Raw genomic sequence first — 14,318 nt, forward strand, 5'->3', positions numbered from 1 at the left:
GCCAGAGGCGGCACCGGTGGTCCAAGCAATCTGCCTGTCGCTCCGACTCGTATCAGACAGCGATATTTGGAGTCTCCGCACCGGGTTCTTCACACGCTTATCCACGTCTATGCGTTTCAAATACTCCAGAGAAGAGCCTTCTGATTTGGGTCTCGACAAGCCTTGGGGTTTCGCATCACGCGTGGGAGATAATGGCGCGACAGGGTCAGGCTCAGGGGCTTCGATCCTCTTCCTCATCTTCTTGGGCGATTCTGCGCGTTCATCGATCACCGCAGTCTTCTTCGTTTGCTCCGCGGTGCCCTCGCGTCCTACCTTCGCCGTTGCCACGTGGTGACGTTGGCCGGGCTCCACCAGACTCGCCACAGGAGGAGACTTCCGGCCCACCTTCCCCGTCTTGGGCTTGAGCACGCTACTGACCCGGCTCCTGACTCTGGCAAGGAGCCTAAAGCCCTGCCGGATGCGTCTTCGGTCGGTCGGGCTCAGCTCCAAGCCGTAGCGGTGACAGAGCCTCTCGGCCGAGACCGGTGACAGCGACTCCAGCGACACGTGGCACGACCTCTGGCGGTGGTGGCGGGCGTCCACGGCACGCACCCGTTGACCGTTCTCCGCGTACCGACGAGCCGGAGCCGATCGGCCACTGAGCGCACACTTGCGGAGCTTGGCGCGCCCGGCAATGGTGGCTATGACCAGGGCACTGTCGCCCGAACCAGCCGAGCAGCTCGAGTGAGGGGAACGACATGCTGCACCCACACCGTTACGCCCACAATCACTGTAAGCTGCAGGGCAGCCGACGTCGTCCGTCGACTGAGGGCTACGAGCAGTGGCACGTTCAACCGAGATCTTATCAGCTGACACCGGCACTTGGCTGTCGCGCTGGCCAAACGATTTCAAGTTGTCACAATGCGTCCCCTGGCTGTCACGCGGCTCAGCGGACATCGCAGTGCCCGGCCTGGACTGATGAGCGCTGCACAGACCCGAGGCTACGTCTGTCGGCAGGCGTCCCCGTCCGTTACAGAGATCTGTCGACGTCGAGCCAGGCGCCACACCAGACGCCAGCCGACCGGGACGGCGCCGGCAGTCCGGCGCTGTCTCAGTCCGAGGCTGGCCGCCTCTCGTCGGCGCAGCGCCAGCCTCGGACGCCGGCGTGGCGGCCGTGCCTGGTGGTGGCAGCTCGCAGCCCCCTGCCGTCTCTGCAGGCGAGCCCTTCAACGCCCAGCCGGGGCTCGACTGGTGGCGCCCCTGGATACTGGCCAGCACGTCCACCGAGCGAACCGTGGGATCCCGCGGAGTGTCAGCAGCCGTGCCGCAGCAGCCGTGCCGTGCCCCGTCGCCGGTGTCAGCCGATGGCGGGGCACGGCACGGTGCAGTGTCAGCCGGTGGCGGGGCACGGCACGGTGCAGTGTCAGCCGGTGGCGGGACACGGCACGGCGCTGTGTCAGCCGGTGGCGGGGCACGGCACGGTGCAGTGTCAGCCGGTGGCGGGGCACAGCACGGTGCAGTGTCAGCCGGTGGCGGGGCACGGCACGGTGCAGTGTCAGCCGGTGGCGGGACACGGCACGGCGCTGTGTCAGCCGGTGGCGGGGCACGGCACGGTGCAGTGTCAGCCGGTGGCGGGGCACGGCACGGTGCAGTGTCAGCCGACGGCGTGGACGGCTGCCGTCTGCCCTCTGCCGTTCTCCCGGCTCCGCACGCTCCATCCGGATGCCTCGCCCCGCCGTCTGGCGCCGTCTCCCCGTCGGCTGGCCCACTGCGGGGAGAGCCCGCCACCAGCTGGGCGCCTTGGCTGCTCAGGGCGACGATGGACGGTCGCAGCGCCTCGACCGATGAGCGGCCGGAAGGCACAGCCTGTGGGGGCGTCGGACAGAGTTCGTGTGGCGCGGGTGGCGTGTCGTTGAGCAGAGGTATCGGCTCGCACCTAAACGTGCGGCGCACGGACGGCGATGTGCCCGGGTGTGACTTCCACAGCCGTCCGGCCGGCCAGCCGTCGGCATTCACTGCGGAGCTCACACACGGCCCGATGGCGAGCTGGGCGGGTGCAGACACGGAGCTCTGGTACGACTTCTGGTGGCGCAGGTAGGCCGCGTGCGCGAACTGAGCGCACGCGCCGCTGGACTTGAGCGAAGACCAGCTGGTGTGATGGCGGCCGGTGCCGCACGGCGCGCCGGCCGGACCGCGGCCGTCCCAAAGAGAGGCAGCGTGCGGCGGCGCTCCGGCCAGCCCGGGCCGGCCACCCGTCTCCGCGGAGCACGGCCCGCTCCCGGCCGCCGCCGCTGGGTCACCCGCGTCTCCGTACGCCGGCTCGCGCTGCCCGGCCAGGCTGTCGGTGAGCAGCGCAAGGAAGCAGGGCCGCGGCGGTAGCCGGCAGAACGCCAGCTGAGTCCGCCGCAGGGCGCTCAGCTCGCTCTGGTCCCGGCGATGGTCGGCGGCCTCCCCCGCGCGCAGCGTCGGGTCAGAGCCCACTAACCTCTCGGAAGCCTGCATGGTGGGCCGACCTGCGAAAGAGCACCAGCTAAGCGCGTGATTCCTCAATTCGCGACCTTGACAGACTGATCCTGGGTGCTGATTTTGTTTCAGGGTATCACATAAGCATACAGCGAGGGAAGATAATGAGTAAAATTGCAGTAAGCATTCAGAGCGCATCGGTCTGGGATAAACATGCCTTATGGCACTGCACCTTCATATGCGGCTAACGTGACAAATGAATCAGCCTGTGTCAATGTGTGCCATTGGAGCTTTACAATGCACTCAGATGCTGAGGCTATATGGCGTCACCTGCCTCTCATCTGGCAAGAAGGACGGGCACTGCAGGAATTTGAGCCATCACCTCTGGGTTCCCACAGGTTTCCCAGCTTAACTGCTATGCTACCAGTACCCTCAATAGATGGACCATCACCTGTGATTTATCACAGATGGCATCTTCCAGTTTTCACTTAATTTTTCACACTGCTCATAACTCAGCACTGAAAATAACAGCATTGGGTTTGAAAAGGGTTCTCAGAATATCAACAGAGGTGTTTCATGAACGTGCCAGGCTGACAAGGTTTTGGGGATTGGCTTAAAGAGGCTGAAGCAGTAAACAGCAGTCTCAGTAGAATAGAATACTAATGTTTGTAAACAAGAAAGAGCAATTAGGGAGCTTGAATAGCATCAAGAGCATACATTATGTGTACAGGTAACAACAGCACTAGCTCAACTCAGTTTCACACCCCCAAATGGCCATATCTTAAATAACAAACCCAGTTTTTGCCAAAAAAGCTTGATTTTTTTCCACTGAAGTTGGTAATATATTCTGAAATGAATGCACAAGTAAGTCCAGAATGTACAAAGACCTTAATGTACTTACAAAACCACCCTGCATGCCATATTATATGTCAGACACCTACCACACTACATGGCAGTATGTACCAGAGAGGGGCACACAGAGGGGAAAGTTAGTTGCTCTCATGGTTGACAGCTGCTGTGTCATGTGAGAATCTGGAATCCACCATTGCAATATGCTAATGTAGCATGCCCTGATGGTGATAGTTGTGTAAATGTTAGTGCTAGATGCCTTTAACCCAACCTGATCACCAGTTATTTTGGTACTTAACATCCCAGAATCTTTGCTATATAGAAGACAAATTTCACCTCGGTTTGTATCTCTCTACCTTTTATGTTTGAATACTCAATTTTTTGGCAGTTGAGGGTCATTGGCTGGAAGTTCATAAAAGGCATACCAAGAATCATATGAATTGTTCTACCCTGAATTGATGACACTAGCATTGTCTTCAATTCTCAGAGAGAACAAATTCTTTCACTGCATGAGTAATTCAAAACGTAACTGAAAGTGAGACTCATGAGCTCCTTAGGTTCTAAGAGGCCTCACCTCTTGTCATTTACCAAGAGGGGCATGCATAGTAATTCCCCTCCACTCCCCCTAGAAATGTCTGGAGCCCAGCCATAATGACAAGATGCCCCAGATTCCTGAGACAGGATAAATCAATTAGATCAAAATGGCAGCCCTTAAGCCAGTCTGCAAAAAATACATGCACCATGCCAAACATTTCCTGCCTGGCATGAGGTGTGTTGAACCTGGCTGAACCTTACACCCATACCTGTTTAAACCTCACACTAATGAAACTCAGGCCTGACAAATTGTGCTGAATTGTCACATGATGCTTTTGTGAGTGTTTTTAAAGTATTCTACCTGAAAATATCTTTGAAATGTGACAACTCCTTGCAATAGTATATCTCTATGCTCTTAAATTGGTCAAACCATGAGCCAACTCTTAGCATCCCTATTTACAATCTTGGTGCCTTAAAATTATTGCTGTGACTTTGCTACTACACCAAACACATTCAGTGTCATATGTATGTTTTTGAACCTGACCCTTTAAACGCGCAGGACAAGAATTGCATAAAAAGGGCCCAGCAGGCCCAAGATATGTTGCTCGAAGGGGTCCCATCAGATACAACGCAGACCTCACGAAAATACAGGAAGCCTGCCAGCCCGAGACCTGAATTACAAAGACCACATCCCCCAACAATGCCTATCATATTGAAATGCATATCTGAGATATTATGTTAAGAATTAAGTTGCAAATGTGTGACATGCAGTGCAAATTGCAACTTTGTTACCTATAATTCACATCAAGCTTACATGTACCTGCAATTATTTTGGACGCCCTGACGGGTTTGAGATTCTCGCGGGCATATATAATTTTGACGTCTGTGGAAAAGTGCATATTTGGTAGCCTTGATAAGTAATCTAGTCGGTCTAATCTTGAGAATTAACAGGTATTTGACGTCACATAGTATTCGGCTTGGTAAAACCTTTTTTGGAAGAATTGGGCAAGAAATGTCTTACTTTATCGCATTTCTTTGATTAGAGTAAGAGTATGCAGCGACTTTGGGTTCCGGATTGCAGCCATCAGGATGAAATTGCTGTTCCTATAGCAAACATGAGTGGAGCCTGTAGAATCGAGAAATGACCTAGGATAATGTAATGAAATCTTCAAGGGACGTTTTTCACCAAATCACAGGAAATTTGAGGGAAAGGCTGTGAAAAATAGGGCGTTTCACACGGGCGTAGCTGTGCAAATGAGTTGAAGGAGCTTGGGGTGGCTGGGCAGTGAAAAATTAAAAAAAAACCACCAGCAAGCGGATTTCTGCTCGGATATCACCTGTTGCCTTGTGATGATTTGGTTGGTGCAGCCCTACTCAACTGAATGGCAAACTACACCCCTGCATTTGACGGGCATTTGATCTATGTGGTTGTCTTTTTTAAGTAGGAAGGAAAACTGCAATCATGAGCAGCAGTACTGTAGATGCAGTAAAAGCAATAGTAGCAGTAGATGTGTGCGCCTCTGGGTGCTACCAACTAAGCGTTGATCGCCTTGGCTTATTCAACCCCAAAGCATTAAAACAGGGAAGGGGAGCAAGCCATTCGCCCGGCTTCTGTTTATTTCAGGGCATTTGGAAGGCAGGCAAGGCAGGGGTGTCGGTGACGGTTATGGAACGAAAAGGGTGGTAGCGGCATTCATGTGCATCCACCGGCTAAGGCACTCCGCCGGCAGTTAGGCGTGTAGCGGATGATCGTAAGTAGAGATAATCCAGGATACAATTGTTCGGGGATTGATTGACAAGGTGGTAGAACCAGGCGTGTTGCTGAGTCGGGGCTGGGTAACGGGGCACTGGGCCGTGAGGTGTTATGGCATCCTGGGTGGGGCAGTTTCGCTGTTCTTCCATACAGCCTCAAGAATGCTGGCGCTCCGCGTGTACTTAGTTTGCTGCATGGGTTAAAACAAGATTGTGCATTCTTGGTTTATTTATATGCCGCAATTCCAAATTGATGTGGTTACATTGGCGTGCACATGCAGGGCTGCTCCTTGTGTCTGATATCAATTTAGTGAAAATTATTTAAAATTCTGGTTGGCTTGTCCATTCAGGTCTCTCCAAGCTCCTGTTCAGGTAACCAAGCAGTCTCAATTAGGGTGTGATCAGTGTAGATTGGTTTTGCACATATGGTTTAGGGAGACATAGAGGTATTCTTTAAGTGGTTCACCTTTATGAGAAGAAAAAAAATCCCCACAGTGAGTGCTATATGTGCAGTATGCAACAGACACACCCATTGTCTGACTAGCACCTGTGCCATCAGTGTTACAGAACAGCATTTGACTGTCATCTGCTGTGATTATTTTTTATTATTTTCATAAGTTTCAGTGATTAAATGTCAGAAATGGTCCTGTTTCATGATCATTTATGGTGTCTGATGTTATAAAAACATCAGTTCATGAACACTTGAATATTGCAGTGTAAGGCACCAATGTAAGCAATGAACCCAGTAAAGTCAGAAAGTTAGAAAGGAGCATTTGCTGGGCCAACAAGTGGGGCTGGAGATAACTGCATTCCCATGAAACCAAGTTATGAAATGCTTATTTATTTAGGCACATGACACAGGTGTTGTATTTGTGCAGGTATATGGCTCACCTGTGTAACACATTAATAATTCCTTTGATGGGTGCAATATGACCTTAGTAGTCTAGTCTAGAGCCCTAATTATCAAGTCTGCATGCCTTAAAACCCCAATTATATTACATATGCCTTTATTGTTTATCAGCACATGTACTTGCAGATCTCATATCAGGAGTTGTTTGGCAAGTAGTATGATCTTAATGATAGGTGTAATAACATGTCATGGATGATATGATTTAGGACATTTCATACAGTTTTGCCTGATTTTCAGGTCATTGTCATGCAAAATGTGGGGAGGACCCAAGAAGAGCCAGGAAGACAATGATTCGTGTCTTTGTTACAAGCTATAAGCCAGTGGATGAGCCAAGTGAGAAGCTTTATTATGTTTATGTTCTTGAAGTTATCAATAATGGTAGATGCCACAAAGTAGAAAGAAGATACAGCAGTTTTCTCTGTTTGCACAAGCAGGTGAGGAATTTAGTCTGCACACATCCTTGTCCCAGGCTGTGCATGCTTGGTTTCTCTGCAGTCATGCATTTCTGCTGTGGGCCTGCAAGGGGCTGAGGTTATGTGCATGTTATCAGGATTGTCACTAATTCAGAGCCTTTTGTAACAATGTACCCTGCAGTCCCTCACTGCACAGCCAGCTGCCATCTGCCCGACAGGGGGCTGTGTTTTTTTGTGGAACTGCCTGATCAAGCAATTGATAATGCCTCAACACTGGTAGCAGAGCATCAACTCCTGACATCATCACTGAAGCTGTGAACTGCTCGCTGGGGTTTTCAAACTGTTTGGATCACATGGTAGCGATACCATGCTTGAAGGATACCATGCTTGAAGTCCAACCCCGAGTGTGTGAGTTCGAGATTGCCATCCATATTTTTTTGTCCCTGCTCCCTGCAATGGACATGGGAGATGGAGCAAGATGTCTAGTATTTTTATTGTTTATTTCCTGTCTGAATAAATGTCTGGTTGCACTTACTGCTACAGGATCAGAGCATGTGTGAAGTGAATTGTGTTGCGTGCCTCCTGAACTCGCCTTCCAGCGATCGCGTATCGTAGAACAATATATCTGCCGCCAGTGGAGTAATTGACGGCACCCGACTGGGCCGTCTGTAACTCAGTTCTAGGCTTGGCCACGTGCACTGCGAGCATCTGTGCATGGGACGCCTCAAATAGGACACTGTCCGATAGCCCCGGGACAGGGTCTTCAACCACCGAACTTTGGTCGCCTCGTCCACTGTTTCCGGCCCGCGGAGGACCCCGGGTCCAAATCTGCTTGGGCGCACGGGTCGCAGCGTTGACCGCGTACAGTTGCTGACCGCTAAAGCACGCATCCTGTAATGGAGCTCATGCGGACACCTTGGGCTAGTGGTACCCTGACGCTTAACTCGTGCCATTGATGATATGAATTATGCAGAGTCGGGCTGACAGCATGCTGCATATGTCTGTGCCCCCGATCGATTCGAGCCAGGCATCCGAGTCCTATTGCAAAGCCGGCGCATCAAATTATGCCACTTGTGTGGGGCCCATCTGTGCGTTTTTGCGTAGCACGATCGGAAACTGAACTGAAGCTAGTGAAGACTAAGCACACTTAGAGCAAACACATCCTGGTCAAAAATGCATGAAAGTCATATTTTTTGACGTGATCCACCATATGGCACTACACTGAAGTAGCGCACGTGAAGCTGTTGTGACGTGTTCGGCGACAGGTTGTGATCTGGCTGCCGGTGCTCGCCCCCAGCTGCGTAAGACGCACCAGACGCCGGAGTTTCCGCCGAAGCGCGTGATCCACAACACGGTGAAGGTGCTGGAGCTGCGGCGCGCCGCGCTCGAGGCCTACCTGCAGACCCTGCTGCTGATCGAGCCGACGCCGCGGCCGCTGCTCGACTTCCTCGGCGTCCAGCCGCAGCCCAGGTGAGGGCGGCGCTTCGGCCGGCGTGCGTGTCCCTCTTGGGCCGCGCGGTTGACTGGTGGGCCGGGGCGCCGGCCCGTGTTCGCCTGCCGCGCCGGGGCGCCGGCCCGGGCCGTCCCGCGTGACAGACGCGCTGGGGCGCGGCCGCGGCGGCTGACCGACACCGGCCGGCCGACGGCGTAGCTGTACGCCGTGGCTGCTGTTCGCGACACCGATCTCGTGTGGAGGCGCTAACCACGGATGCAGGGGTCTCGCATGCTCCGCACATTCGGACTGTCTTACTGGAACGAGCATCATAACAAGGTTTAGTCGTGCCGGTACGCCAGCCCCGTATTGTTCATGCGTTCCCGGGTCAGCAGGGGCCGTATCGTTCACACGTGCCTGGGTCAGCAGGGTCCGTATCGTCTACACGTGCCCGGGTCAGCAGGGGCCGTATCGTCCACACGTGCCCGGGTCAGCAGGGGCCGTATCGTTCACACGTGCCTGGGTCAGCAGGGTACCGTATCGTCTACACGTGCCCGGGTCAGCAGGGGCCGTATCGTTCACACGTGCCTGGGTCAGCAGGGGCCGTACCGTTCACACGTGCCTGGGTCAGCAGGGGCCGTATCGTTCACACGTGCTTGGGTCAGCAGGGGCCGTGCCGTTCACACGTGCCAGGGTCAGCAGGGGCCACATCGTTCACACGTGCCCGAGTCAGCAGGGGCTGTATCGTCTACGCGTGCCCGGGTTAGCAGGGGCCGTACCGTTCACACGTGCCCAGGGTCAATAGGGGCCTCGGCGTGCCACGTGGCCGCCTGGCTGCCCTGTGTGCATCTGCTGCCTCTAACACAGAGGATGGTCTGTTAGAAGTGGTGTACAGTGATTACACCAATGGAAGCTCACCGCTCGTTGGCCCCAAGGGCATATTTCATGTAAAAATTTATGTGTGTCCTTTGTCTGTAATATCGTTTGGTTACGAGTCCTCAGTTGTATCAGGTGCCAGGCGGTGTTTTAATGGTGGTAGTAATTCATTGCTCCATTTTATAAGTTGCAGTCAGCATGATGCCATAGTTAACATGAGCGCGTCACTGTTTTCAGTGTGTATTTGAGGTTCGCCCAGTCACATCGATTATTTCCCTGCATTGAAATGGCCACGGCCCATTTCGTATGTGGTGTTGTTGACCTGTTGACCTAAAACTCACCACCCGCTGCCGGTCCGGCCCGAAGAGAGCTCTTCGAATAACTGGTGAATACTCGGCATTAAGGGGTTGTTAGGAATTGGTTAGGGATTGTTTTCCTGTGGTGGAGACTGAACACTAAATGACATAGAATGCGTGGAAAATTGCCGCTAACAGCTACTAACGCAGAACAAAGGCTGGAGAGATAGCGAAACGAAGGGCGTTTCTGACGTCGCCGACCGCTGAGGTTCACACGGTGTGCTTCACTCTCTGGCGAACCAGTGAACCACGCAGCGGACACCGGACACCGAACACCGGACACCGAACACCGAACACCGAACACCGAACACCGAACACCGAACACCGAACACCGAACATTGAACACCGGTCACCGGACACCGAACACCGCACACCGCACACCGGACATCGAACACCGGACATCGGACACCGGTCACCGGTCACCGGTCATCGGTCATCGGTCATCGGTCATCGGTCACCGGTCACCGGTCACTGGTCACTGGACACCGGACCTCGCACCTCGCACCTCGCGCCTCGCACCTCGCAGTACCACACAGTCGATACATTCTGACCGCGAACCCTACCCAGTAATGCGTCGACCTGCCGACAGCCTGATCGAGGTCGAGTGTCAGGAGGTGAGCCACCAGCCGCTGCTCGCCTTCCGGCCCAACATCCATCTGGAGGGCGGCGCCGGCCGCACTGGCGACATCGTCACCGAAGGCGTGCTGACCGGCCTGTACGGCCGCTAGTGGTACGCCATGACGCCGCTGCGTCTGCGCCAGCTGTTCACGTTCGCCCTGCTCTGGGTCGGCTACGCGCTCACCTACTTCCTGCGCAAGCCGCTGGGCGTTATCAAGGGCGACCTGCGCGCCTTCGCCGGCCTGAACGAGGCGCAGCTGGGCTGGCTGGATGCAGCGCTCCTGGCGCCGTACGCGCTGGCGCAGATGGCGCTGGCGCCGGCCGGCGAGCGGCTCGGGCCGCGGCGCACGCTCGGCTTCGGTCTGCTGTCCGCCGGCGCCGCCATGGTCACGTTCGGCCTCTGGGGCGGCGCCGGCGCCATGGCGCTCATGCTGGCGCTCAACGGCGCGGCGCAATCGTGCTGCTGGCCGGCGTGCGCGCGCGCCCTCGCTGACTGGTTCCCCGACGAGCGGCGCAACTCGGTGTTCGGTCTGTTCGGCACGTCGGCGTTCGCGGGCGGCATCCTGGGCACGGCGATGGCTGTCGCTCTTCAGGCGGCCTTCGGCTGGCGGGTGATCCACGTGCTGCCCTCGCTGCTCTGCATGTGCTTCGGCCTGCTGGTGCTTCTGGCGCTGCGCTCGCCCGAAGAGCTGGGAGTCACCGTGCCCGGCAAGCAGACGGCGTCGACGGTGAAGGCGGCGGCTCCGGCCGACGCGCTGACCTGGCGTGATGTGTGGCGCATTCCCGTGGTGCCTGAGGTGGCCGTCGGCCTCTTCTTCCTCAAGCTGGTGCGCTACGCCATGTACATGTGGCTGCCACTGTTCCTGTCACAGCAGCTGCGCTACGATCGGCAGGCGGCCGGCCTGCTCTCGCTGGCGTTTGACGTGGGCGCGGCGCTGGGCTCGGCCGTCATCGGCGCCGCCGTGGACCGGCTGTTCGCCGGCCGCCCGCTCACCGGCTGCCTGCTGAGCTCGACCGCCTCAACGCTCGGCCTGCTGCTGTTCTCGCTGACCAGCGGCTGGGGCGCGCCGGCCAACGCCGCCTGCCTGCTGCTGGCAGGCCTCTTCAACGGCGGTCCGGACACGCTTCTGAGCGCGGCCGTACCCACCGAGCTGGGACAGCGCGACGGCCGCCGCGCCGCGCAGGCCGCCAGCGGCGCCGTCAACGGCTTCGGAAGCGTCGGCACCTTCCTGGAGGGCCCTCTGCTCGGCTGGGTGGCGCTGCGTCTGGGCTGGGGCGCCGTGTTCGGCACCATGCTGGCGTCCAGCGCGCTGTCGGTGCTGGCCGTGCTTCGCGCCGACATTGTCGATCGGCGCTGGCGGCGGTGCTGCGCGCCGCGCTCATCCGAACTGGCCTAAGCGCCGCCGGCCGGGCCCGCTCCTCCGCGCGACACGCGCGGAGCTGTGGCGGCCGCAGTCGGCGCCGCTCCGGCCACGGTCGGTAGGGCTTGGCGCGGTGCGGCTGGGCGCCGGCTCGTTAGACGCGGCGGCGGCGGCGGCGGCGGCTGATGTCTGCCGAGCGAACAGCTTCGCAGGAAGCGCCCCGTCCACCCCGTCCGTCCACCGGGCTTGGCGCGGTGCGGCTGGGCGCCGGTTCGTTAGACGCGGCGGCGGCGGCGGCGGCGGCGGCTGATGTCTGCCGAGCGAACAGCTTGGCAGGAAGCGCCCCGTCCACCCCGTCCGTCCACCGGGCTTGGCGCGGTGCGGCTGGGCGCCGGCTCGTTAGACGCGGAGGCGGCGGCGGCTGATGTCTGCCGAGCGAACAGCTTCGCAGGAAGCGCCCCGCCCACTCCCGCCGTAGTCAGCTGCTGGACCGCCTGCTGGGGATTAGTTTCTGCTCATTGATTCGCGATCAAATGGCTTGAGAGGAGGCGTCCACGCCTGACGTCTCTCGCGGCCGCCGCCCGACTCGTGGTGTTGACCTGATTGAAAGACGTGCACTCGCACGGCTTTCGTTGGCTGCGATTATTGCGCTTCTTCTGTCATCCCCGGGCTGAGGACGTGCGTAGCAGGGTTTTGCGTCGCGTTCCCGCTGGTCACATGCCAAATGCACAACCTGTATGCCGTCAGATCAAGTGTGTGTACGCGCGTCAGTTGTGTACTGAGCCATGTGATACTCTGTTTTACGTCCTGTCAGTCGGCTTGTGCTCACCATCCTGAATATTTTGTAGCGTTACGTAGTGTTGCGTCACTTGGCTTCAAACATGGCCGCCGTAGCCGGATCAGGCTATATTAGAGAAGTGGGGGCGCTGAACTGCACGCTGGGGTGTGGAGAATCATTATAAATTTTCAGGTGTGCAAATATGTGTGCAGTGTGATGGTGACTTCTCTGCCTGGCGATTTCCACTCGTTTATTCTGTTCTGTGGTTAATAATAAAAGAAGTCCACCAAGTGGTCGTGGCACAAGACGGCGATTGCATGTGGATTGAGCAGTTTCGCAGCTGCGTTTACAATCTTTCATTTTGAGAAAATGACCACGGATTGTAGAAGCTATGCGGGAATCCAGTGTGTTGCTTTTGGTGCGATATGGGCTTTGCTAGGACTTGGCTGGAATGGGGGTGTTTCCGTGTGTTTGTGACACATTCCATTCCATTGCGTAAGAGTCGGATTGACCGGGTGGGCGGAATGTTGATTCCCATGGCTTAGCGGCTGCTTCATTAAAGTTAGGCAAGCATCGCGTATTTTTTTGTGGGGATTGAATTGAAAATGCTCAGTGGAGCGACCGAGATACCTGTCCCATATGTTAGTCATACAAAACTTGCCAGAGGTGCATTGTTCAGGAGAACCAGTCTCGACCACAGACGCGATGCGGCCAGTTCCCTCCTGATCAGGTGTTGCGAGACACTGCGGCCGACCGCCGTCCTGTTTGTACAGGCGGAACGGAGCTGGGGTCCGAGCCAGCCCTCCGTTCCCCGTCAAGTGCGGGTCAACGCCGCCGTGCGCGCACGCACCTATATGCGTGATGTAGTAGCCGTGCCGGGTGACGTCATGCACTGCCGCCCAGAGCTGCGGCGGAGCCAGACGACTGCCTATGTGCGTGGTGCAGTAGCCGTGCCGGGTGACGTCATGCACTGCCGCCCAGAGCTGCGGCGGAGCCAGACGACTGCCTATGTGCGTGGTGCAGTAACCGTGCCGGGTGACGTCATGCACTGCCGCCCAGAGCTGCCGTGGAGCCAGACGACTGCCAGCGCGAGTTCGTCCCGGTGGCCGGCCGATGGCGGCTGCCCTCCGTAGCTCCGGTGGCCGGCCAGTGGCAGCTACCTTCCGCAGCCCCCTTGACCGGCGGATGGCGGCTGCCCTCTCCAGCTCCGTTGGCCGGCCGATGGCGGCTGCCCTCCGCAGCATCGCTGACCAGACGATGGCGGCTGCCCACCGCCACTCTGGTGGCCGGCCGATGGCGGGCGCCCGCCGCAGCATCGCTGACCAGCCGATGGCGGCTGCCCACCGCCACTCTGGTGGCCGGCCGATGGCGGCCGCCCTCCGCAGCATCGCTGACCAGCCGATGGCGGCTGCCCACCGCCACTCTGGTGGTCGGCCGATGGCGGCTGCCCTCCGCCGCCTTTAGGTGACGACACCTGTGTAGTGACGGTTGGCGGCGTGGCGACTTGCTGCTGGGTATGACAAATGTTTGAAGAAGATTATCGGGTATCATCCAACGGTTGGCGTTTCATGCCGTGGCGTGATGTGTGGCTTAACTGATGAATGCACGATAAGAGAAGGCACCCCTACAGTTTCATCCTCCTTTTTAATCACGACGAGGCTCCTCGAAAAATCCGACTGTGGAACAGAAAGCCAGAATGGCATAACTGGACTGCGATGTTTGTTACCTGCATTTACTTTCGTGGACTGAGAAACGTACGTCACCGACCAGTGGACAAACAGCGGACATTATATACTCATCTTTATTAGTGTCATGCACATCTATCGACATAATGTTATACATACAACGAAACAGTGGTGCATCAGTAAGTTCTCAAGGCGTGGTATTTACACCCTGCTGTGCAATTGCAATCACGGTCAATTCGGTGTGGGCTGTAGCTCCTTCCGTTCCCGATCGTTACGATCGTCCTGACCCGGCCAAACCAAGCTGCCCGCTGA

General features: G+C 56.8%; 2 protein-coding genes across 4 annotated transcripts; both read left to right on the top strand.

Annotated features, from left to right (window-relative positions):
- Positions 1 to 5,126: 5,126 nt before the first annotated feature.
- Positions 5,127 to 10,381, top strand: LOC119101816 (sorting nexin-24). 3 transcript variants are annotated; one of them, XM_037225239.1, is made up of 4 exons: positions 5,127 to 5,183; positions 6,725 to 6,921; positions 8,198 to 8,370; positions 10,154 to 10,381. In XM_037225239.1, exons 2-4 carry the CDS (start codon positions 6,775 to 6,777, stop codon positions 10,290 to 10,292), a joined length of 459 nt encoding a protein of 152 aa, XP_037081134.1. In that variant the 5' UTR covers positions 5,127 to 5,183; positions 6,725 to 6,774; the 3' UTR covers positions 10,293 to 10,381. The 3 variants fall into 3 exon arrangements, with proteins under 3 accessions (XP_037081134.1, XP_037081135.1, XP_037081133.1); XM_037225240.1 differs by lacking the exon at positions 5,127 to 5,183 and adding an exon at positions 5,317 to 5,576 and having other exon boundaries at positions 6,725 to 6,820; XM_037225238.1 differs by lacking the exon at positions 5,127 to 5,183 and adding an exon at positions 5,331 to 5,576.
- Positions 10,278 to 11,579, top strand: LOC119100271 (putative glycerol-3-phosphate transporter 3). Its single transcript, XM_037223379.1, has 2 exons — positions 10,278 to 11,144; positions 11,175 to 11,579. Exons 1-2 carry the CDS (start codon positions 10,302 to 10,304, stop codon positions 11,577 to 11,579), a joined length of 1,248 nt encoding a protein of 415 aa, XP_037079274.1. The 5' UTR covers positions 10,278 to 10,301.
- Positions 11,580 to 14,318: the final 2,739 nt, after the last annotated feature.

The sequence above is a fragment of the Pollicipes pollicipes genome, unplaced genomic scaffold (genome assembly GCF_011947565.3).
Source record: "Pollicipes pollicipes isolate AB1234 unplaced genomic scaffold, Ppol_2.1 Scaffold_4881;HRSCAF=5763_pilon_pilon_pilon, whole genome shotgun sequence".
NCBI lineage: Eukaryota > Metazoa > Arthropoda > Thecostraca > Pollicipedomorpha > Pollicipedidae > Pollicipes > Pollicipes pollicipes.

Bases quoted from the DNA above. Each gene is read 5' to 3' on its own strand.
- LOC119100271 (XM_037223379.1), top strand. From the start codon at position 10,302: ATGACGCCGCTGCGTCTGCGCCAGCTGTTCACGTTCGCCCTGCTCTGG. The intron at 11,145-11,174 runs GTGGACCGGCTG...GGCCGCCCGCTC, and splicing joins CGGCCGTCATCGGCGCCGCC to ACCGGCTGCCTGCTGAGCTC.
- LOC119101816 (XM_037225239.1), top strand. From the start codon at position 6,775: ATGATTCGTGTCTTTGTTACAAGCTATAAGCCAGTGGATGAGCCAAGT. The intron at 6,922-8,197 runs GTGAGGAATTTA...GCTCGCCCCCAG, and splicing joins TTCTCTGTTTGCACAAGCAG to CTGCGTAAGACGCACCAGAC. The intron at 8,371-10,153 runs GTGAGGGCGGCG...ACCTGCCGACAG, and splicing joins GGCGTCCAGCCGCAGCCCAG to CCTGATCGAGGTCGAGTGTC.